This window comes from Spermophilus citellus, assembly GCF_964194105.1.
Source record: "Spermophilus citellus genome assembly, chromosome: 8".
Taxonomy (NCBI): domain Eukaryota; kingdom Metazoa; phylum Chordata; class Mammalia; order Rodentia; family Sciuridae; genus Spermophilus; species Spermophilus citellus.
Window position 1 is genome coordinate 38,314,481 of NC_138189.1, and position 26,128 is coordinate 38,340,608.

Here is a 26,128-nt window from a genome sequence, read left to right on the forward strand (position 1 = left end):
CAGAGCAGAAGAAGAGGACCAGAGAGGGAGAGGAGGGGAGAAAAAGGGGATCCACTTGGGTAATGAAATTGCCCAAATTATGTTACAAATATGTCGCAGCATATTATTGATATGATAATCATGCACCAATATCAAGGTGGGGACCCAGTGTGACTGTACCCAGTGGTGGGTGGGGGGGGCACCTAGAACAAGCTGATGGTTTGATACTTTGCCAGAGCTGAGACCTGATGGGATTCTACAAGATCATAGGGCCTGACGCCTTGCCCACTTTTTCTTCCTCTCGCAGGTCATGAGTGACACTGAATATGCAGAGTGGCTGAGAAATCATTTTTTAGCTGAAACCAGTATTGACAACAGGGAAGAATTACTAATTGAATCTGCTATGAGGCTGGAGAACAAACTAACATTACTTGGTAGGTAGGCCACGCTGTGTTGCCTGCGGAGGATTTTGAAAAACATGGATTGTCTCTCAAAACATTATTCACCAGTGCCTTTTTTTCCCACTTTAATCTAATAAATGTATGTGGCTCTGCTTCTCTTGTGCAGTCAAATATATACCCAGCTTCCAAGCCATTCCATTCTATTTTCCACTACAACAATCTAGACCTTGTGTTTGATTAGGGTGGTTATTCTTAAGAAGGTCATTTAAACTACAACACCTAACAGAAAAAGCCAAACAAATACCCTGGCTCAAGAAAAGATGGGGAAAGTTTTTTGCCTGGCATCGGTTAAGGTGCTTAATATGTGTTGTCTTTTTAAATTCTCACCTGAATTTCTATCTTATTTAGAAAAAAAATGGGGCATAGAGCAAGTAGTTCAATGATTTGTTCAAGGTCACATGTTGTTTACTGACAGTTAGTTACTAACTAACCAAACATGAAACTCAGGTCTGCCTGGCTTCAGGGTCTATGTTCCTTATTCTGTGCCTATACCCGTAACAGATCTAATAAAATCTATTTTTCGTCTCTAACTTCCTGATTTCAACCAAAATTGCACAAAAGACAATACCTCTTCTGTCAGGTTGAGCTGTATCTTGGAGTAAGCTGAAGAGCTTTAAATAGTGCTGATGCCTGCTCCTATCCCCGGGGATTCCGACTGCATTGGTCTGGTGTGTGACCTTGGCACTGGAACTTTTAATATCTTCCTAGCTGATTCTAAGGGACAGTCAGGTTTGAGAACCACTCCCTTAGAGTATGGAGATCCAGTGTCTAATGAAATCACTAACACAGTAAAAGACCAGCTTCTGAGTTCCGTTCCTTTGTTTAGGAGTAAACAACAATTTCCATATCTATCAAAAAGAATAATGATACCAATTCCTAAGTAATTTCTGTATGACACAGTAAGTAGCATAGGTCCATATTTCTTCATCTGCAATTCCAAAATAAAAAATGCTCTAAGAGTTTCATGCCAAAACTCATTTGACAGCAAAATCAGGCCTGATTTGATGTAAGACTATTTATAGTATTTTTTATCCTAATTAGCATGAAAACTTGTAAGTTTTCCTGTAGAAATATTAATATGCTTGATTACCAGATATCATAAAGTAAGGTGTATGTCTATATTACCTTTATAAAATCTAAAAGCTTCTGAAATCCAAAACACACATAGCCCCAATTGTTTCAGAAAAGGAAATCTTGGACTTACATAATGAAACTGCATTGAAAATAGACGTTACATTTTATTGGAAAAAGCATTTTTAAAAGCCTGTCTTTATAATTTGCAGAACAAGATTATGTAAATAATTAAATCAAACCCTTAAATGTATGGTGGATAAGAAAGCTAGCCAAAAGGAGAACAAAACATTGGTCTGGTGTTTGATAAACTCATCAATCCCCTAAGCTTCCCTCCCCAAAATATTCCTTTGTATATGACTTTCATCTGGCTTTTCACACCCCATTTGGATCTCTGGACAGTCTGAATAGTTAGGGATTGACTTAGTTAATGGTAGATAGGATTCCATTTTAGACAAGTTAAGCTTCTTCTGGCCTTGGTTTCTTATAAGCCTTGTACTTTGACTATTTTTAGGTGCTACTGGCATTGAAGACCGCCTGCAAGAGGGAGTCCCTGAGGCCATAGAGGCCCTTCATAAAGCTGGCATCAAGATCTGGATGCTGACAGGGGACAAGCAGGAGACAGCTATCAACATAGCTTATGCATGCAAACTGCTGGAGCCAGATGACAAGCTCTTTATCCTTAATACCCAAAGCAAAGTATGTATGATGAGATTAAACTAATCCTATTCTTTTCAAAACCAGTGGAGCATTTGGAATTTGATGTACATAAGGAGAAAGAAATGCTGATAACTTTTAACTTCTTGATATTTATTCTATCCAGAGACCTAACTTGTATTTGGGGAGGATGTTATTGTTTTTTTCTAAAAGATTGGTGGAAAATCACAATGATTCAGAGGAATCATTGCTGGATAAAGGCATTAGGAATATCCTATTTGATTTTATTTTTTTTCCCCGCTCTCTACTGAATTGCCAGGGATTCAGTAAGACATCCAAAAATAAAAAAAAAAATACCTCAAGTCCTTGGACAGGAATCTACTTCCCTTTCAAGTGGAGGGGAAGTGATAATTTCTGTTACAATCAGGTAAATAAATATTTTAGGATCATTCTAAAAATAGATGCTCAGTGTAACCATGCCCTCTAGTGGTAGTTCTTAGGTAGTGCTCCTCAGAATATTACCAAAGAACCGTTGAAGGGGAAAAAGTTGTTTTTGAAGTAATTTAACAGATTTAGACCCAGCCTTTTCTTTATTTCTTTATTCCTTTCTTTCTTTATTTATTGTTTGGTCCCTAGTTTTGTTCAGAAGAATCATAGTATAGTATCTTCCAAGATCTGTGGCTATTATTTATTTGGCTTGGGAAATCCTCTCCCCCCCCCACCCTTTCTAATTGAGGCTTAGCCATTAGCAACATTCCATGACAGCAGCCTCTTCCCTGACGTTGTCCAGAGCTTCCCTTGGAATCACATCTGAATCCTGTGTCACAGGATGCCACAAATGGTCAGCCATGTTTTTATGGTAGGCCTCCATTAGTCCTTGGCTGGATCATACATTTTGAGGAGAGAGAATTCTCCTTGTTCAACACCGAGTGGAATCTCTGCAGGCAGTGGACCCAATAACCACAACCACCAGCCAGGGCCCTGTACTGTCAGGAGGCTGAGTCTAAGAAAGTGTCATTTTAGTAACTAAAAATGGATGTGGCCTAAGTGGCTGGTGAGACTGGGGGTCAAATGCTTGCCTGCACTGACCAGGTATCTTTGGGAGTGACTTACTGTTCCGAGCTGCTTTTTCCTCACCTGTAAAATGAGACAATGCCTATGTCATAAGGTTGTATGGGCATTAAGTAAGAAAATATAGATTGCCAAGAGGTTTAGTGAATGTGAGAGAAATCAATTATTGCTGTTTGATCTTGAAGTAGAAATTTTTTAAACATGAAGAAATTTATTTTATCTTGACTTTAAGTATAATACATAGACATTATTAAACATTAAAATAATATAGAAAACTATAAGAAGAAGTTAAAACAGTAGAATTCTCCCTCAGAGAAAACTTCTGTTGACACTGGGAACATCCTTCCAGATAGTTCCTGAATCTGCAGACATGAAACTGCACATGGTGTCACATGCCTGATGGGCCTGGGGTTTCTCGTGGAAATTTGTCAGGGGAAGTGTTTTCTATGTCTATGACAATAGACTTGTGGAACCATGTCATGAGAGGCAAGGTATAACATGGCTTAGCTAGCTCTATAAGATCACCCTTCTCAACCAAGGATGAATTGTGCCCTAGGGGATACTTGGCAGTGTATGGAGACATTTGGTTCATCACAACTGGGGGAAGGAGGGGTGCTACTGTATCCAGAGGGCAGAGGCCAAAGGTATTACTAAATATCTTACAATGGACAGAATAGCTGCCCCCCGCAACCAAGAATTATGTAGCCCAAATGTCAGTAGTGCCAAGATTGAAAATGCTTTCTTAAGTGGTATCATTTTTTTGGAAGTGATACATATAACCAAGAGAATCAGTCAGCTAGTGTACACTGACATGGTTGTGCCTGCAAAACTTCTAAAATACTTCTGTGCTGATTTTCTTTATTTTCCTTTTATTTATTTATTATTATTTTTGGTACTTTTACAGATTTTTAAAAAATAACTAAACTTATTTTTAAACAGATACTAAAAACATAAAAATTGTATATAGTAATGGAGTGTTTCATGTATATATTATGGACATGTTACATAATATATACATATTACATATGTATATATACATAATATGTATATTAAATATTACCTAATATATACATAAAGCATGTATATTTTTGGTAATGTTTAAATAAGGCTAAATATATCTATACAAATATTTATCATTTGTGGTGAAAATATTCAAAATCTTATAACTTTTTGAGATGCATAGTATAAGATTGTTATCTTAGTGACAGTTTTATGAACTGTGAAAAAGTAGGATTATGAAATCGACTTATTTATAAATATATAACTTTCATCAGAAGGCTTTTAGACTACCAATTTAAGAAATATTCAGTGAATATCTACTGTAGCTAGTATTATTTGCTACTGATAGCTATTCCACATGTGTGGATTTTCCAGATAACTAAATAGAACACAATGAACATGATTTATATTTTTATGAGCAGAGGCACAGTCACTAGTATTTAATTTCCTTCCCTTTCCCTACCCCCACCCCTCAGGCATTCCTAATAGTTAAAAAAGATTTGAGGGTTATGCAATCTAATTTATCATTTAGTGAAAGAATTACTTCTGTAACATTCCATGTGCCTACCTGCCACTCAGTGAATGGATGTCTGAAGTTATTTCTGTGGCTAAGTTTTACAAATTCCCATCAACTTTGCTCCTCAGTTTTCAAAAGCATAGTCTCTCACCAACCTTACTTTGTTTCCATTCTTATAAAAGTTTTTTTTTTCTTTATTTGTTCTCATATAATTATGTCTTGGGTTATTTTCTGCATTAGGATCTATAAAGAACTTTCAAGAGTCTTTGTTTAATTTTTTAAGTTTTAAGTTTGTAATTTCATTTCAGTTTTTTATCCTAATAATAGTAACTTTTTATCTTTGTAATGTTTATTAAAAACTATAAACAGATTTACATACATGATCTCATTTGACAATTATAACAAATAGACAAAACAGATGAATTGTCTCACTTTATATAAAGCCAGAGACTTCAAAAATTGTGATTTCTCTGAGTACCCCCAACTGATTGCTCATCAAGTACGGACTATATGTTAAATTTCCAGATTCCCATTTCAGTATGCTTTCCTATTCTTTTATAGATTACACATTATATGTACAGAATTAGTTCTCATTATTAGTGGAAGTATGTTTTATAGAGTTATGACAAACTCTGAATTAGGGGAAACTGACTTGTTTCTGGAGGGAATATAAAGTTAGCTTCCTGTAGGCCTCTGGTCATGACATTTTATTAGCTGATGAATACACAACTTTGTTTTGTGTATATTCCTGTTTAGTGACAGGCTATTTCATATATTGTATTAATTTATTAACATTAGATGCTTGGGAAGCAGCACTAGACTTCATGCCTGGATAAAGCTTAGCCGATACACGTAATTTCTCAATAAAGCACATCACAGCCTTTGCGTGCTAAGGAGTGGGACAGCACTATAGTACTGATTGAGAGCCATTTAAATAGCAAAATCAGCAACAAAAAGAAGAACAATTTAAAAGAAAAAAACAACAACATGCCATGAGAAGCATCAACTTGTTCAGCTTCATCTAGGGATGTACACATCACATGATTCAAATGCCACTCTGTGCAGGTCAACATGTGACTACAAAGCACTGAAAGTATTAAATGTGGGATTACAGATAAATTTGAACTAGGAGGTTCAAATTTATCACAAATGTGAATCCACAAATAATGAAGGTTATATGTGTGTTTCTGTATTATTTTTATCATAAAAATAGTTAATTTGTAAAAACATACACCCAAATAAAAGAGGGTAAAACATCCATAATCAGTTTATAACCATATTTTGATAAATATTCACCTAGAGTCTATTCTGTGTGCTTCAAGCATATAATTTACAGCCTATATTTTTATAATATTGTGTCTGTTTTTTTCAGTTATAAACATCATATCTGATTCTTTATTGTATACTTTTTCTTAATAGCTTTGGAAATACATGGAATCAAATTTGTTTTAAGATAAAGGTTGCAAGGGAGCTCCATTTCATAGTTGAATCTTGTCTTAGTGCATTTAGTGTTCTTATAACAGAATACCCAAGGCTGGTACTTTATAAAGAAAAAGAAGGTTTATTTAGCTCACTTTTCTGGAAGTCCAAGAGCATGGTACCATCTGCAGCTTCTGGTAAAAACTTCATGCCAGATAGCGTCACACAGTAGGAGTGCATATGAAAACAGTGAGTATGGAAGAGTTCACCTGGCATAAAAGAAAAACAAACGTGTATGGATGGGCCAGGCTGGCTCTTATAACAACCTGTTCTTGAGAGAACTAATCTGTTTCTACTAGACCTAAGCCATTCAGAAAGACCAGCATTAATCTCCTCACAAGGATAGTAATGACCAGATCACCTCCCACTGGGCCTCACCTCTCGGAGATCCTATCACCATTCAGTACCATTACATGGGGGAATTAAGACTCGGTGTGAGTTTTGGTGGTGACAAACTATATTCAAAACAGCAAATCCCTTCTTTATAATTTATGTAGTTATTAAACCTTTGCTGTGTCATCCCTATATATTCAGATCTATTTCTTTCTTCTTCCTCTTATTTTGTTCTGAATTGAGAAATGTTTGGTAGAACATTTAAAATCAGAGAAAATAAGCACTAAATGAAGGGCTTTTTCATTAATAAACTATTTCGGGATTAATGTATACATTTAAATATATCACTGGATTTGGGCTCTGTCCTTTGTGGTCATTTAACACAGTAATTTCCAGATAAGTTTATTGTTAGTCTTCTTCACTTCAGAAGAACTTCTTCACTAGTGTAGAATGTAAGCTCCACGAGGGTGGGAACTATTGTGTTCATTGATGCATCCCCAGAGCCTAGAATCTTTTCTAATGTGCAGTTGCTCAATAAATACCAAGCGAGTGAATGAATGTGTTGAATCAAAAACGAAAAATAACTTTCTGTTTCATGTATAACTGATTAGAACTAATTTAAAAAAAAAGAAAAGAAAAATGATTACGTTTTTAATGTCTGCTGCATTGTACCTTATACTAGGAGTTTTTTATGTGTTATTCAATGAGTTATCAAAACAGTATTAAGATAGATGTAACACTTGCATTTTTCAAATGAGAAAGTAGAGGCTCAGAGAGGCTTGCCTAAGATCAAGCAGCTAATAAGTGGCAGAATGAGACCAAAGGACTCTTGTGGTTAACTGAGAAATTAAATTATTAACCACATTAATAATTTAGCATTTTATATAGACACTGCAACCGTAGAATTGGGGGTGAGATGCTCCCCCGCATCCTTTAACTCACCCCCACATACACACAGAGTTCTGTGGAAGAGCTGTGAAGTCTCTGAAAATACTGAGGTTGCCTTGATTCTGCAGTTGCCAAAGAATGACAATGGAAAATGTAGCTGGCTCTCCAACAGAGCCCCCAGGTTAACTATCTTTGTCTCTTGGTTCAAGGAAGCCTGTGAGATGCTGATTGGCACAATTTTGAAAGAACTTCAGAAGAAACATTCAGTCCTTCCAGAGCAAGCATCTTTGAGGGAGGACTTCCTTCAGACTCTTGTCCCTCAGGACTCAGGGCGACGGGCTGGACTTGTTATTACTGGGAAGACCCTCGAGTTTGCCCTGCAAGAGAGTCTGCAGAGACAGTTCCTGGAGCTGACTGCTTGGTGCCAAGCTGTGGTCTGCTGCAGAGCCACACCGCTGCAGAAAAGTGAGGTGGTGAAATTGGTACGCAACCATCTCCGGGTGATGACCCTGGCCATCGGTGAGTGGGACAGATGGAGCTCAGAGCGTTCCTCTTTCACGCACATCAGCAGCTGATCTTCCTGCCTGTCTGTTGTTTTGTATGCCTGCCCTTCTGTCTGTCCTTTTTCTTCCACACTTTCTCTCCCCTTCCTTTCCATATCCCTTCATCCCCCACATCTCCTCCATCTGTCCCTTCATCTCTTATTTGACCACCTGCTCTGAATCAGATGTTAGGCATGTGACACAGAAAACAATATAATAGTCAGGACTCCTTGGGATCCATGGCAGACCCCCAACTCAACAGTTAAGCAGAGTGGAACGTTGTCTCCTAGAACTGAAAAATCCAGTTCTACCTTCAGGAAAGTTAACTTCAGGTTCATGAACAACTCATTTATTTAAACATCCAACAAATATCTATTGCATATCTTCTTTGTTCCAAGCTTTTTTCGCAGACAGTGGAAAAATAACAGTATATAAAATTGACCAAATTCCTTTTCTTAAGGAGCCTCTGTCTAGTAGGAGGATGTAACAGAATAAACGAACGAAAGACACAAATGTGGAAGCTATGAGATAGGGACAAATGCTACTGGGGGGAACAAAAACGGGGAATGTGGACCATTAGAGAAGGTGAAAGGAGTTAAAATTTCAGAGAAGGTCTCACTGCTAAGACGGTCTGTGAGCAGACGTGAGGGAATGATAAGGGAGCTGCAGAAGATCCAGGGGAGAACATTCCTGGCAGAGAGGATGGCAAAAGTAAAAGCCGTGAGGTGGACCATGTTTTCTGTGTCCAAGGCCAGAGCAGATTAGCCAAGGGAGGAGATTTCTGAAGGTTACTAAAGGGTCGAGAAGTTTCTTAAAGGGCAGGTGGCCAGATCTCAAGGGTCAAAATGGCCATTACAAAATTTTGGCTCTACTCTGAAGAGATGAAAAGCAAGTAGAATATTTCAAGCAAAGATGCGACCTGATCTACCTTATATTTAAAGAATCTTGTTGCCTGCTATTGTTGGGTTACAAAGGGAAGGAAAATGGGAGGGTACTGAAATAATTCAGGGAAGAGCGATGGTGTGGGCCTAAATGGGAGCAAACCAACAAGGTTTAAGGAAAAAGCTGGTGACATTACATGAGGGAAAGAGTTGCCAAAGGGAATACCAAGTCTCAGTCTAAGAGTAGAAAGAATAGAGCCACTATTTACTGAGATGGAGTCGGAGGGAATTAGGAGTTGTGTCTTAACACTTGTGAAGTTTGAAAAGTCCATTAGGTATGTGAGCAAATATGTGATGTATGCGGCTAGAATAAAGGTCTGGAATTGAGCAGTGAGGAATTGAATAGAGATATAAATTGGTGAATCTGAAGTCTGGTAAATATCAGAAACATTTGGTATTTATTGTAAGACCACCAAAGAATGAGTATAAATGGAGAGAAGTGGTATGAGGTGAAGTTCTAAGACACTTAAGTATTTAGATGAGAAAGGGTGAAATTCTGTTGGTTATCTTGTTGAACAAACATATAAATAAATGAATTATTCAAGGTATCCCTGAAGCTAGAATCCCTGGACTTTATGATTATATTAATTAGGTTGAATCATATGCCCATGATAGAACAATCACTAAGGCCAGGTAATAAAATATGTTGATTTCCAAATCTGGGTCAGTTTCCCACCCATAAATATGAGTGTTTGGATTCACTCTAACAAATCACATGAATGCAGAGTTCCCAAAGAATATCAGGGTGCTATTACCAGAAAACAGATGAATGATTAGCAAGCTGATATTTAGGAACAATATCAGTTCATTACCAGCAGGAGTGTAATACCTCTTTCTATGAAGCTCCCCATGTTGGAGGAGACCAAAAAAATCTACATTTAACCATAATGTCATGTGATAGGTATGATAGAGATGTACAGGGTGGTACTAAAGCCTAAGGAAGGGGCATCTTATTTAAAAGGAATAGGAGAAGTTTTTCCCAGAGAAAATCATGTCTAATCTGAGATTAAGAACAGGTAGAATTCATCAAGAGGATGTGGTGATGATGAAGACAATATTATAAAGAGAGAGAGAGAGAGAGAGAGAGAGAGAGAGAGAGAGAGGGGGGGGGGTTACCTGTGTAGAAGGAGCAGATAAAGCTGGAGAATTGAAAGCAGTATGAGTGGCATGGAAATAAGGGATATTTAGTTGAGGTAGGTGTATGCCATAACAGAAGGACCTTAAGACACTATTGAGTTTCAAATTCTTCCTGATGGCATTGGGACGTTACATTTAATCTCTGCTTAATTAGCTTCCAAGTAACTTGGGGAAATGGAATAAACCTTGAAAGCTATTGTTTTTCGCATGCATAGCCTCTACTGAATTGCAAAGTATGCATCTTTATTCCTCATGTGTTTCTCACCTTTTCTCCTGTCTCATGAAGGTGATGGTGCCAATGATGTTAGCATGATACAAGTGGCAGACATCGGGGTTGGGGTCTCAGGTCAAGAAGGCATGCAAGTGAGTAGATGTTGTGCATCCAAAGACCATGACCTTGACCTGCCTATCTGAGGGCAACCTTCCATGGTAAAATGAGGCTATGTGGTTAGCTAAGATTTGGAAACTGGAAATGTATCGATTCATTCATAGATTATTTATAAGATGACTGTTACAGTATTTTCCTGGGGAATTTTAGTTGTATGGGTCATTGTTCTGTTTTAAAAATAGAGAATATTTAAATCATGGGATTTTATTTTTTAGCCCTACAATAGCTATGTAAGTTCTGACACTGAGGAAAACCTTAAGAATTTGAATAAATATATAAAGATCTTTAGGATGAGTAGGGAAGGGAAGGGAAAGGGGAGGATGTGAGAGGGTTAGCAAGAGGGAGATGGGAGTATCCTATTTGCCTGTGTGTATGTGTGTGTGTGTGTGTGTGTGTGTGTGTGTGTGTATGTGTGTGTGTTCCTTCGTATTTTAGGCACAAACTTCAGATAAAAGCGTGTAATCTGAAAGACTATATTTAATGTATGGATCAAGGGCTGTCAGTAGAAAGTGGAATATTAGAGCAAGGCTTCCCAAGAATTATATATGACAACATCTCCATGAAAGATGAGAGCTTTGGATTCTTCTTTGCTTGATCCATTATACAAAGGTATAAGAAGTCCTGACTATAAGAGTTTTTAATATTTTCTTCACTCAAGAGAAGCAAAAACATGGGCTGGGGTTGTGACTCCGCGGTAGAGAGCTTGCTTAGCACGTGCGAGGCCCTGGATTCGATCCTCAGCACCACATAAAAATAAACAAATAAAGATATTGTGTCCAACTACAAATAAAAAATAAATATTTAAGAGAGAGAGAGAGAGAGAGAGAGAGAGAGAGAGAGAGAGAGAGAGAGAGAAGCAAAATCATATTGTAATGCAGAAGACAAAGTTCTTGCTAAGGGACCTGATTTCTATTGCATACTAGGAACCAAAGTCTTATTTCATGTGACCATTTCAGAAAGTATAGTATTAGCTTTGTATATGGTTTGGTTTTGTTATTGCTGCTGTGTGTGTGTGTGTGTGTGTGTGTGTGTGTTCTCTTTTTATTTACTTGCAGTGTAGATTTGATTAGTTGGAGTGTAATGGGGGTCAGGCAGTCCGTGCCAGGCTGTGGCTGTTGTAACAGGTTCTGTTGCTCAGGGTGGCCTTCTTTCCCCATTGCGTCTGCAGGCTGTGATGGCCAGTGACTTTGCCATTTCTCGGTTCAGACATCTGAGCAAGCTCCTTCTTGTCCATGGACACTGGTGTTACACACGACTTTCCAACATGATCCTCTATTTTTTCTACAAAAATGTGGTATGTAAGAATTTGTCCCCTCCCCATCCCCCTGTTTTAATCTTGGTTGTATCAAGGACAATTGTCCTAGGCTAAGCTCACATTATTGGTGTTTGGGGAACAAGCAGAAGCAGTCCTGCTATCTTACCAGAAATAATCTGGGAGCATGTGTGTCTGAACTGCTGACAGCAAATTGCAAGGCCTGTCCCTGGTACTCCCTATGCATTTGAATTCAATTAAGTCCTGTCTGGTTCATTTAAAATCCAATTTTTGGCCTTCTATAAAAAGATTCTGACAAACAGAATTATGAAACATTCAATGCTGACAGTATAAAATGAAAAGGTTTGCTTCCATTTTAATGGAGATAAAAAAATATCTGCTGTCCTCAATCTATGTCTCCTGTGGTGTACTAGAGACAGATACAGATGAAATCCCATATCATGTCCAGCCTGGAGGCAACACTCACAGCCTTGGGAATTTTCTATCCACCTTATGTAGTCTATTTGGGCTTGGTAGTTACTTAATAGTAATGGACCTTTCTGTTGATTATGTAACTCCCAAAAGGGCAGAATTTGACTGGAAGTTCTAACTTCTGTTCTTCAGCATCTCATTTATATTTCCTTTCCTTCTCATAAAGTCAGGTTGACTTCACATTGATTCACTTAGATATCTTGTTAGTGGGTTGATTATATAAATACATCATGATTTTTAGGCCAATTCCATCTTTAAAGTCCACATATAGCATGTAAGTAGTAGACTAGTTTATATCACTCTATTGAAATATCATCTTTAGAGAAAAATAATGGGTCATTTTTAAGATATCCCAATATGTAAATGGATAATTTAGATTTCTCTCTCTCTCTCTCTCTCTCTCTCTCTCTCTCTCTCTGTATGTGTGTATGTGTGTGTGTGAGAGAGAGAGAGGAGAAAGCAAGGGCAGGAACATTTTTTTTTTCATATGGCACAATGAACTTTTTAGGAAGTTCTTTACTAAGTCACATTAGCACATTTAGTCAAAGTTTAATTATACTCAGACACTTTATAAAAATATTTGAACATATAAAGTCTCTGCTTCAGTTTATGATTCTGGGAAAAGTTATAACTTTTAAAATTTTGACTTAAATGTTCTATGATTTTTAGAAAGGAGTCCCTCTCCCAAGTATTTATTTTTTTGAATACTTTGCTTATTTCTATCTTTTTCCTATTGTGATGCAAACCACTCCTACCTTCCTGCTTTTAATCTGAGATTAAACCCAAGGGTTAATAAGCAGAAATAACAGGAAAAGAAACTACATGTTCTTGGAGATGGAGAGCACTTTAGTTAGTGGAGTGTACGTACCACCAGGGAATTAGGACCTGCCATTTCGGCTTTGTCATCCTTAGATACTCATTTATACTGATATCCTATAGACTTGATCTCTACTTCTTACTTACCTAGCTAATCAGTGGATATTTTATAAGCTATGGAGAAATGAACCAAGAGTAGAAGCCATTAAAATAGCTTATCTTTTTGAGATTGCATTTCTTGGGTGTCAGGCTTTTGAGATATTGATGAAGACTATGGATCCATATCCCAGGGTAATGTGTCAAGCCATGTGTATCTACTATGTTTATCTTTTTGGGATCCAAGCATAGTACATGTCCACATGCTACAATGAAAGTCTAATCTAAGAATTGTGGCCCTCGATATAAGGTGTTCTCGTGTATTCATGATGCCAAAGTCATCTTAACATTTGTAAGACACTTCACAAGGCCTGAATACTTTCTAACTGGATCTTGATGTTAAATCCTGGGTTGATATAAGCCTCATTCTACATAAGAGGAAACCAAAATTTAGAAAGATTGGGAAAATGACCTAAAGCTAATCAATAGGCAGTATCATTAAGCCTTGAAACAAAACCCTCTGAACCTAAGCCCAGTGTCTTTTCCTTTGCCCTACTCAGTTTGAGAGCCGAGTACCATGGGCTTGGTTTGTCTGAGAGGAAGTACTAGTAAAACCACATAGGATGCATGTGCCTGGCTTCTAGAGCACCCTATTGGTCAGGTTTGCCTGGGACTTTCCAGTTTTAGCATGAGGGTCTCACTGCCTGGGAATCCTTCAGTCTCAACCGTACTGGGATGGTTGGCCACTCTGCTGGTACCATCTCACCACTGAGAAATAACTATGAAAGCAGAAAACAAGAAAATGAACATTTGTGTAGTGCCTGCTCTGTGCAGGCTCTGGGTTAGGTTCTCTTCATCTAGAACAAAAATGTCTCAGTTGATCACTGACTGTCATTCATCAGTTGGGTGGCTTTGGGTAAATTCTTCAGCCTCACTGTGCCTCAATGTCTGTCTGTTCAGGCTGCTGTAACAGAACACCAAAGATGGATGGCTTATAAACAACAGAACTTTACTTCTTAGTTTCTGGAGGCTGGAAATCTGAGATCAGGGTGCTCTACCATCATGACCTACTTATTTCTCAAGGGTTCAACCTCCTGATACCATCACACTGGGGATTAAGATTTGAATATATGAATTTGGGAGTGCACAAACATTTAGTCCTTTGCATTCAGTTTACTTATCTGTAAAATGGAATAAATGAATTCCCAAGTTGTTATGAAGATTAAATGAATTATTTGTAAAGCATTTGGAATAGTGCCACCAACACATACTAAGGGTGTTGTGTTTATATGTGTGTGTATGTGTGTGTGTGTATCTTTATTTTACTTAATAACACATTTACAAAAAAAAAAAAAAAAAAAAAAAAACTGCCAGGCAAGTTGTGGCCTTGCTTTTCTGCAGAGCAGCTGAGGTTACACAGCTTAAAACTGCAACATGTAGAAAGTGTGGTTACAGTATGCACTGCCGTTTCTAAGATCCGAATGTTTCTCTTTGTGTCCTAGGCTTATGTGAACCTCCTTTTCTGGTACCAGTTTTTTTGTGGGTTTTCAGGAACATCCATGACTGACTATTGGGTTTTGATCTTCTTCAACCTCCTCTTCACATCTGTTCCTCCGGTCATTTATGGTGTTTTGGAGAAGGATGTGTCTGCAGAGACTCTCATGCAATTGCCTGAACTTTATCAGAGTGGTCAGAAATCAGAGGTAAGTGCCAAGGCAAAAAGACTTAGATGCACCCCATGGTCAAAGCCAGTGTATTTGTCAATCAACCCAATCCAAATATTGCAGTCTACTCAGAACTATTTAAAATGTCTGATTGTTTTAAAAGATCTCTACTCCAGGGCAGATACTAAATTACTCATCTCTGATATGAACATGGATAAATCAATTAAAGACCTTGTTACTCATAAGAAGAAATCCCATGTTTGCAACCCCACAACTAATAATGTTAATACTATTTAGCATTTATTAGACCCTACTGTACCATTTATTCTGCTAACTATTAAATATTCCAGGCCTTATTTATCTTAAAGAAAACCTTTTGAGATGGAACCCAGTATTGTTTCCATTTTTAAATAGGGAATCTGAACTTCAAAGAGGTTATTTTTCCAAAAATCAGACAGCTAATCCCTTGCTTCTATCATTCCCTCATTATCTCTTACATAGAGGACTGTAATTGCCTATTAAGAGGTAGGGGTCTGTCTAAAAAGTCTTTTCTTTCTAGTTCTTCTTTTATAAAATTAATAGTAGCCAACTTTAATATTGAACTTAAGAACATTTATACAATGTCAGGTACTATTCTAAATGCTTAACATGCATAAATTTAATTCTCAAAATATCCCTGCAAGGTAGGTGCTATTGTAATCTGTACTTTGCAGATGAGGAAAGTCAAGTATAAGGAATTGCCTTTGGTAATCTGGTCAAGTCACAGAGCTAATGAGTGGCATAATTGAAGCCTGATCCCTAAGCCCCTGCTGTCTACTTTTGTGTTAAGTGGCAGCAAGAACTCTGATGCTTCTGATGTGCTCTTTAGATCTTGAGTTTCCCACCCACGGTCAGAAATCCAAAGTGCTGTCAGAAAAATGTTGTTAGGATTTCAGGGACTGAGCTGAACCAGGAGCTTTAGACACCTGTAAGTGGACAAAGCCAAGTGGTCTACCTGGTCCAATGTTTCAGGGTTGAGAAGAGAACTCTGTTAGCCAGAGTTCTAACATTTTTAAATGACCCCCTTCCAAATCATACATATATAAAACATATATGTAAAATACATATATGTATAAATATTTATATAGTTATATTAAATATTTATATTATCTAAGTATATATATATGTGTACACATATATATGTATATCCCATTATATTAGCTCAGATTAGCTTGATGGAAAAGGGAAATGGATTGGCTCACATAGCTGCAAAATCCAGGAGTAATGGTGATAGAACATTGTTATTCTTCAAGCAACTGTAAATTTCCTGGCTCTGACTCTTGGCCTAGCTTGTCACATGTATTTTCCTATGTTTATCACTGTGCTTAGAAGGATCAGTTTCTTTTTGACCATGTCTGGGATAACCATCACTCCCCAGGACAGAGATGGACTCAATGGATTAAGACAAAGGGTTTGCTGTAGAAGTAGTGGACAGAACAAGTGACACATATCATAGGAAATCTGTGTGTTGGCTCCACTTGACATTGACATGGATCAGCATGTGTGAGATGTAATGGGTTCTATTTAACCGTATTTAGCCAGACCTCTCATTCTGGGTCTGTGGCATGTGACCAAGTTATTTAACTTGCCTGTGTTTCAGTTTATTTACTATATGGACATGATATGAAGATTAAGGAAAAGAATATATGTAAAATTTCTAACCACATTCAGCTTTTCATATTTTTATTTTATTCCCCAGAATTAACAGAAACTTGAGGAAATGAGAAATTTGTAAAATGATGCATTTATTTTCATCAGTCTAACTTTATTTTCACTTGAACAGCCTTTCATGGAAGGGAAAATTACCTAGTATTTTTAGCTGTCTGGAAGAGTTATCACAGGGAAGTCATATATTCAGGCTTCAGGAAGATCATCCAGCTCATTCAAATCAAGAAACTATATGGCATTTCCCTAAAGAAGTCCAGTGTGACTTGAAGTTCAAGGCCAGGATAACAGGATTTTGTGGTTGATATTGTTAAGGGTGCACCTTAGGCCTAAGTTAAATTAAAGTCAATTGGGGAAAGAAGAGAGGCTTTCAAACTTTCTATAGCTAGTGTTTTAGAAGCCCATTTGTACAGACTGAAGATTGTAACTGGTCTTACTCTTGGGAAAACTGAACTCATTGTTTCCTGCTGTTGTACCCTGTTATCATTTCTCTATCCACATTATTCTACTGAGCTAGCCCATTTTATAAAACATGATAATAGCAGACAGATTCCCAGCATTTGGCTATCAACAACAGGTAATTTCATTGACTTTCCTTCTAGAATTTGTCCTCTCTTTGAACTTGGCCTCTAAGCAAATTCAGCTTTATGTTTAGATCATTTCCTGTCTTTGGTGTCACAAAACGTACACTTCAGGGCTACAGAATCTCCTCAACCAGAAGAGTCTGGAAGTCTACAGTCAGAGGATCCCCTTCCAAGAAGCTATCACCTCTTCCCTATCTCTTATCACACACACAGTCCTCTTTCCTTTTACTTCATGTTCAGATTTTCCATTTATTTTTCCAGGAGATTCCATGAGTGAATCCCTCCAGTCTCGGATTTATCTTACACTAGTCTCTTTTCTCTTTACTCCTGTTATAAGTCCTCTTCTTCATGTGACCATGGGGAAGTGTACTTTTTACCTTTTCATTTTTTATTTTTTTTAAGAGAGAGGTGTGTGAGAGAGACAGAGAATTTTTAATATTTATTTTTAGTTTTCGGTGGACACAACATCTTTGTTGGTCTGTGGTGCTGAGGATCGAACCCGGGCCGCACGCATGCCAGGTGAGCACGCTACCGCTTGAGCCACATCCCCAGCCCATACTTTTTACCTTTTCAATCTCGGTTTTTTTTGAACAGCCTCTCTTCCCCCAGAAGTGTGAAGTCATAGTTTAACTTATCCCTAGATCTTTCTCTCTTGTCCAGTGGCATTTTGGTTATCCCTTTTTGTCCCTTTGTCTCTAACACACTCTCTTCCTCTATTGGACTGTGCTGCTTCTGGTCTAGGAGCAACGGACATGTGAAGAAAGACAGACAGAATCTCCCATCATTTCCCATGAGGAAATAGTAAGAGATACTGGGAAAACATAGAGTGGAAAATGAACCTCGGTGCTTTGATTTTTCTAAAGGACAAAGAAGTATAGTTTTTTGAAGAATGGAAGAATGCATATGGGGAATTTGTATATATAAGGCTTTATTCTTCAAAAAGCAATAGACATTTCAAGGAGGTTTCAGATTCTGTTTGCACTGAAAGAAAACAAGGCTAAGAAAAACATACCAAGAAAAGAAGAACTAGTTCAGGAATATGACACACATGTTTCCATTTTTTTTTCCATGGCACCTGTCAATAACACACACCCAACTCTTCCATGCTGGGTCTGAGCCTCAATCCATTTTCACACACATTAACTTTCAATAAGAATTGGCTCTTCTTTGAGGACCCATTTTCAATTTTGACTAATGTCTCTACTTGATCTCTCTTTTTACAAGCTCTGGGTAGGAAGCAGTTTAGTACATGAGCTATTATAGAATAGCTTATTAGCCCAATAAATATTTGTTTAGTACCTGCTCTGTACCAAACACTGTTTTGATTACTTGAAATAAGAGTCATAGTCATACTCTATAAAATTTGCATTCAATAGAGATAACCAGAATTTCATTAAGTAAACAAATAAGGTGATCTGATGAGCAACGGCTAAGGATGCCATGGTAGTAAGGGATGAGTGGGCATGATGTTTAGACTGGTGTGTTGTGCCTTTCTGGGGAGGTGGTATTTACAATAGGATATGGATAATGAGGAACCAATCATGTGAGAAGAGCATAGAGAGAGAGAAGAGCACAGGAAGGAATGGATCTGGCATTAAAGTCCGTGCTGTGGGATAATAATGTAAGAAGAGATCTTGGAAACCTATTGTGTGGACAGACCATGCAGGACCCTATAGGTCCTGAGAAGGAACTTAAGATTGTATTGTAAACACAGCAGGAAGGCACTGGACTGACTGAAAGGAGTCAGTTTAATTAATTAGGGAGATAGCATGAATTAATTTACATTTTTAGAAAGCCAACTGTCTGGTATGGGACGACTGGATGAGGGTAGAAAAGAGAGTAAAGGAGGCATTTAGATTGCTTTCCAGGCTTATAGAGGAGCTGATGGCAAACTGGGTGGAAGATATAGAGAAGTAGATGGATTTGGAGAAGTTTTCAGAATAGTACTTTCTGATCAATAGGAAATGAAAAGTTAGGATTACTCACCCTGCTTCAGGTAGATTTAAAATCAATCCAAAAGGGGTTGAGGATATAGCTCAGAGGTAGAGCACATACTTAGCATGCAGGAGACCCCAGGTTTGACCCCCATCACCAAAAGGAAATTGATCCAGTGACAAAATTAGATTTTAAATGAATTCAGTGAGCTTCATAATATTCTCTTTAAGAACTTTTTTTTAAAATCACATTCAACTGCCCTCATTTTTCTGCTATTGTTGACAAGTCCCCCCCACCCCTGTTTATTGAGTGAAAGAATGAAGGAATAGAATTTTCTCTCAGAGAAGCAAAAGCAAGCACTGGTTTGTGTTGTTTCTTGACTCTGTTTGACCCTTGACCCTTGTCAGTTTTACTCCCTCCCTAACACACTGTTTCTTTCCCAGGCGTACTTGCCCCTCACCTTCTGGATCACCTTGTTGGATGCATTTTATCAAAGCCTGGTCTGCTTCTTTGTGCCTTATTTTGTAAGTATTTGATCAATGAATCATTCTTCCTTGTACTCTGACTCCAGGATTAGCCTGTAGAAGGTGTAAAATTGCTCATAAAATCAGGTTGATTGTTAACTGGCTAAATTATAACCACCCCCTAAATAGTATGTTAGGTAGTGGATTAAATGAAATACCTCATTGAATTCTCTTGGTTCTCTTCTTTTCTTCTTGTTGTTAGTTTTTGTGATAATAGGATGCTAGCAAGTGGTCTACCCTTGAGCTACATTCCCAACTTCTTGGTTCTTATTAGCCTGAACTGCTTAATAATATGTATCAATGACTTGAATAAAATTGAAGGTCTGACCATTTAATTAGATTAGTCAAATATCAGAGGGGCAAAGTTAGAATATGAAAGTTTTTATTAGTCTTAGACTAATTCCACCAGTATGACATCCAGAGTGTTAAATTTAAGTTCCCATAAGTAGTCTCTTCAAAACTAAAAAACCCAATTTTACAGATAAAGCACAGAAACATAAAATTAATGTTAAAAATTTAGCCTAACACCAAACACAAAGCAGCATAGATTAGCTGCCTATCTGCATACACCTCTTCCCAGAGGGAGACACTTACTCCGTCATGGATGGTGTTAACAAAGTACAGTATTGGAAGTAAGAAAAAAGGTGATCTCTAACGTAGCAATTCTCATTCACTACTCAAATTAAATCACTTGAATTAGCCTAACTAGAATAGTCTGGCTATTCTATGCTTCAAGAGGAACATAGACAAGGCCACCTGTAGTGTATTCAGAAGAGTGTGGTGAAGATAAGATTGTTTATTTGAGAACTGGATGAAGGACTTGAGGACATACAGGTAGGACAGGGGGATATTTGCCTAGGAGAGGCATAGGCAGCCAAAATAGCTGCTTCAAAGATGTATTAAGTGGAACGAATTTAATATTTGTCTATACCTTAAAGAACTATAAATATGTGTAAGAGTTTCCAGGAAAATAAATTATGATTCAAATTACAAAGGAATCCCAACTGAAAAATTTAAAACTTAGATGACCTGTCTGAGAGGGAATCAGTCTCTCTTCTGGAAATGTTCATTTATCCTAAAAGACAGTTACTAGGAACATTGTATAAAGGACTCAAGCCTGTGTTGAGCTGTGGTCGAGTGGTGTTCACCTGCTGCTGTCTTCTCCTGCAGACCTACCAGGGCTCAGACATTGACATCTTTACATTTGGAAACCCCCTCAACACAGCGTCTTTGTTCATCATTCTCCTCCATCTGATCATTGAAAGCAAGAGTTTGGTGAGTGACTTTCCTGCTCCTGAGGTAGCCTGAAGGTCTTTATGTTTAGGGATGTGTCTTCTATTAGCAGTGAACCTGCTAAACCCATCATGCCTAGAAAATTACGTGCTCATGAGAAGAGAGTGATTCCACAGTAGAAGTGTGATTCACAGTTACTCTTGGTGATCATAGAGTACCATTATGCCAAGGTTGAAATGTTGCTACCGGAAGTGGAAAACACCTGCCTGGTCCTCTTGGTAATATCAATGATGGATGGTTCCTGGAGGTGTGAGTCAAGCTGAGAAAATAATTATACTTCTATGGCCAACATTCTTCAAGACCAAGCTGACGTCTTTCAACTAAAATAAAAACAGATGTTGTGCCATAACCCTGATACATTAACTCTAGTAAGCAGTGATTTTATGCCTTTATCATAATATTTTTTTAAAAAAAGAAAACAAATATTTTTGCTCTTCCTTGTGTAAAACTCCTCAGTGACTTCCCATTGCACCTGAAATATACTCTGAAAGCCCTGGAATAGCCTGTAAGGCCTCATGCAATGGTGTCCTTACTTCTGTCCCCAGCCCCATTTTCACTTATTTGAGGGCTGGAACCATATTATCTCTTTTTTCAACTTCTCAGCTTCCTTGAGCTTCTTATCATATCAGGACCCTGGCACTCACTGTATATTTTAATGGAAATATTCTTAATTCCACCTTGTATCCATAAATTTTACCCAATTTGAATGCTATTTTAGGTCACTTTAGGTCTCAGCAAAAATGCTTTTCCCTAAGCATCCATTCTCTAATTTTCAGACCTGTAGTAATAATTTATAATTATTCATTTAATTTTGATTATCTGACTCATGTTTATTTTCTGCATTAGAGTATAATTTTTGTGAGGCAAGATTCATGCCTATTTTATTCACCACTATATACCAGTATCAGGGACAAAACTGGCACAGAATAGATGTTCAGAAAATATCTGAATGGACAAATGAATGATGAATGAGGATTGGGGGTATATTCACCATCCTGGTAATGAATGGTTTTCAAACAGGAAATAGCTGAATGAGGTTATGGTTTAAAATACACAAGGTTATATTTATCAAATTACTTTTAGCAGTTTTTCTAAGTACAGTTGAATATTTATTTGTGGTATCACTTGCTTTGCTTATACATAATCATCTATAAGCAAATCTTACAAGTCCAAAATATAATATTATTAATATGTGCAAACATCAAATGAGGTAAAGGGAATTATAGAATTGAAATACTTGGAGTTATTTTAATATCTACTTCATTTTCAAGCAATTTCAGGGGAACTTTTAGCTACTGCCTAAGGTCATCTTACAGGCTCTGGCATTTGTAGTGTTTTTGAGAGACTAACACTTGACATGTATCACCTGGGGTCCACTGATTATGAGCAACAACAAACTAATTAACCTAAGAAAATAAAACTTTCATTAAACCACTTAGATGGTTTTATGTTCATATAATATAAAGCAAGGCAAAGCAAAACCTGGAAAAGCCAGAGTGACTCTGGAGAGCCAGGGAATAGAAACCAGTGGACATGCTTGTCAAGATGGCTCTGTGGTCTGAATTGGCTCCAGTCACTTCTGTTCTGCTCTTGCCTTACTGGGCTACTCCCTGGTGATGAAATCCTGACTCCCTAGCTTCATTCGCAGGTTTTGGCTGGGGAGAAAGAAATAGGTTGCCAGGACCACACAATGCTGGGTGCCCTCTCCAAGAAGAGGAGTGAACGCTAAAAAATCAGCAACCTTCCTATGGAGAATGCATCATCAGAGAATTGCTTCTTATGCCAGAGCTCCTGGACTCCAAGGTCTCTTGTCATCAGTAGTCAGCTGTTCTGAGTGTGAAGCTCTTACTCCCTGTCTCCTGGCCACCCTCACCTCCTGATTTGTTTTTACCACTGTTCCTTGATATGAACTTCTTCTGTCAATTAATTTAAATGTGTTAGCTCTATGAAGTCACTACCTCATTTGTCAAAAGCTCATCTTAAAAAAAAGTTGAGGAAATAGGGCTCAAATAAGGGGTAGGAAAGAAGGGAGGCATAGAAAGAGGGAGGGAATCAAGCTAAACATTTTAACTCTGGAGTGAGACACCAGTTCCTGAGCAGACTGTACATTTTACAGAAATGAGCAGTCACTATGACTCTTGTGACGATATCTACCATGGGGAAATACTTCGCATGTTTGGGAGGAAAAAGAAGAAAATGTTGGACCTCGTTTGAAAATTATAGTCCTAGAAAATAAAAAAAGATAGTGACAGCATCATTTCCTTGAAAAGCATGACATAGCCACCAATAGTATACCCTATGATTTTAGACATTTCTGCACACTGCATTAAATAACATTGAATACTATATAATATGAAGGTGATTGTCCATCCATACATAGGATTATGTTTTTATTTATTTTTTTTCATTTTTTTTATTGATTATTTAAAGCATTACATAGCTCATGATAAAGCTGGGAATGGATCCACCATTTGACCCAGCTATCGCACTTCTCGGACTATTCCCTGAGGACCTTAAAAGAGCGCACTATAGGGATACGGCTGCATCAATGATTATAGCGGCACAATTCACAATAGCTAGACTGTGGAACCAACCTAGATGCCCCTCAATAGATGAATGGATAAAAAAAATGTGGCATCTATACACAATGGAGTATTATGCAGCACTAGGATTATGTTTTTAAAAAAGAAGTCTGTTTGATGCTATTATATTTTATCAAGTTTAGCTATTATCCCTTTGTAACAAAGGCCCCAGACTCAGCACCATAATAGATGATGCTGATAGTATATATTACATTTCAAGTAGTAATCTACCTTTTTGCCTAAATTAAGATACTTGATTAAATAGTGAGCCTGGTTTAAAGAAACATTGAGAAAAATAATATTGCAAGCTGCCATGAACTCAAAGATAACGAGATTGTAGTGGGACACAGATTTAGTTCTTGATAATATAACATTGGCTGATGTTCCAGAAAGCCCCAGCGGCAATTGTCTCTGAAGGGTGGCTCTGAGGCTAAGGCTGCATCTCATATCTGTACTACCTGGAATTGTTGCTAGAGGGAATTCATGGAAGGAAATGAGATAACATGGAAAATTGTACACCAGCTCTCACATGCTTCCAACCTAAACACTTCACATATCCCTTCCTGTTCTCATCGCACTGGTCAAAGTAATTCCCATGCCCATGCTTAATGTCGTGGGAGAGGGGAGGTAGAATCCACCTGGATGCCTAGTGGTGGGCAACTGTAATGTCTACCACATGTGTAAATGACTGCAGTTTGCAGAACACTAGATTAAGGTATTACCTTAATGAAGTAATAGACCCACAAGTGACAATATGAAAAAAAATCTAAAAGAAAAATCCAAATATCTTCTGGTGCATGGACTATAACAAATAAACTATCAATACGATTATCTTTGGTACTTGATTTAGTTTTTACCAGTTTTAACAGTGATAGAAGCCATTTGTGAATAAGGATCTTCTTGTATCTCGTCAGTATTTTACGTTTTGTTTGCTAAGGTCCATTGAACCCTTTCTCCCAGTGCTTAAAGATGCCGTTTCTTTAGTGTAGTAGATTTTGCAGGCTATGGCACCTTGCATTTCCCCTGCCTTCTTGTCTTGCAGACTTGGATTCACCTGCTGGTGATCATTGGTAGCATCTTGTCCTACTTTTTCTTTGCCTTGGCTTTTGGAGCCATGTGTGTAACTTGCAACCCACCATCCAACCCCTACTGGATTATGCAGGAGCACATGCTGGATCCAGTGTTCTACTTAGTTTGTATCCTCACAATCTGCGTTGCTCTTCTGCCCAGGTATTGTATTTGTTTTACCAGCAAGAAGATATGTGGATTCATGGGTTTGGAATCCTTGAAACAATTAGTAAAAATGGATGGTAGCCCACTCTGTTAAGTAGAGGGAAGTCATTCTGTGTGCTACTTAAAGTATTGGTTTCAAGTGTTTTGCTAGAGAACAAAAGTAGCTTAGGCAAACAACTGGGAGTTTTTTATTTTTCTCTTTTGGAAAATCTGATATGGTTGACAGTCCACAAAGACAAGGCAGCTTTACTTCATGAGCTTATCCAAGAACCTAGGTCCCATCCTCTACCTTTCCTGCTATTCTATCTCCCAAATCCTTGTCTTGGTCTGTTTTTTTGTTGTTTTTGTTGTTGTTTTTTGTTTTTTTGTTTTGTTTCTTGCTATAACAGAACACCAAAGTCTGGGTAACTTGTAAACCAAACTGTATTGGCTCACAGTTCTGGAGACTGTGAAATACAACATTAAAGCACTGGCATGTTTGGGGACTCCAGTTCCAAGATGGCACCTTGAATACTATATCTTCCCATGGCAGAGGTGGAAGGGCGAATCCACTCATGAGGGTGGATCCCACAAGGCTTAATCACGTCATAAAGGTCCCACCTCTTAATATTGCTACAATGGCAATTAATTTCAAAATGAGTTCTGGAGGAGACAAACATTCAACCCATTGCAGAATTGATCCGTAATATTGAAGAGGATTCCTTACCAGCATATCCACATCTTTGCCCACCCCTGCCCCCAAGAAGGGGAAAGTGAAAGGCTAGCAGCATTTTTCCATTTTCTTTTTTGGTGTTACCCAGTTGTTGTATGTTATTGCTCATATCCATTGGCCAAAATGTAAATCTATAGACTCTCAGTGGCTAAAATCCAGAGGTTCTAAAAGGGAAAAGGGGAGAATGTACTGAAGGGCAGGTAGCAGTCTCTCTTTTTATTTTTTATACCAAGATTGAACTCAGGGGTGCCTATCCACTGGCTACTGAGCCACATTCCCAGCCCGTTTTATATTTTATTTTGAGACAGAGTCTAAGTTGCTCAGGGCCTTGCTGAGTTGCTGAGGCTGGCTTTGAACTTGCAATCCTCCTGCCTCTATCTCCTGAACCACTGGGATTACAGGCATACACCACTGCACCCTGGCATGGATAACATTTTTACTAGTTCTATGGGGATTAGGTATGTGATTCATGGGTCCACTCAATCATTTCAATAGCATACAGAAAAGATATAAGAAGGGCTTCTTGCCTAATGGTATAAATCTCAATAACATACATCAAAGACTCACAAGAGTTTTGAGAATGTTTTATCTGTATACTCATGGCCAATTTGTTCTGCAAGAAACAAAGTTGTGATAAGTTTTTACAATTGCCCTATAAAACTAATGCAAAAATGTAACTTTTTTTCAGTACTTATTGCATGCCAACACTTTGCCTGATTCTTCTCATTTAACTAAACCTATAATGTAGCAACTATGAATATCTCTACTTTCACAGACT

At 37.8% G+C, this 26,128-nt stretch overlaps 1 protein-coding gene across 3 annotated transcripts in view; it reads left to right on the plus strand.

Annotated features, from left to right (window-relative positions):
• Positions 1-26,128, plus strand: part of ATP10D (ATPase phospholipid transporting 10D (putative)) — a 104,330-nt gene that overhangs the window by 76,103 nt on the left and 2,099 nt on the right. For 2 of the 3 annotated variants that reach the window (XM_081303755.1, XM_081303757.1), the window contains 9 exons: positions 287-413; positions 2,026-2,210; positions 7,665-7,974; positions 10,362-10,438; positions 11,632-11,757; positions 14,622-14,822; positions 19,450-19,530; positions 20,701-20,805; positions 24,448-24,635. In XM_081303755.1, the coding sequence (XP_081159881.1) occupies positions 287-413; positions 2,026-2,210; positions 7,665-7,974; positions 10,362-10,438; positions 11,632-11,757; positions 14,622-14,822; positions 19,450-19,530; positions 20,701-20,805; positions 24,448-24,635 (1,400 nt within the window). The remainder of the gene's footprint in view (positions 1-286; positions 414-2,025; positions 2,211-7,664; positions 7,975-10,361; positions 10,439-11,631; positions 11,758-14,621; positions 14,823-19,449; positions 19,531-20,700; positions 20,806-24,447; positions 24,636-26,128) is intronic. The other variant, XM_081303756.1, reaches the window with a different exon arrangement.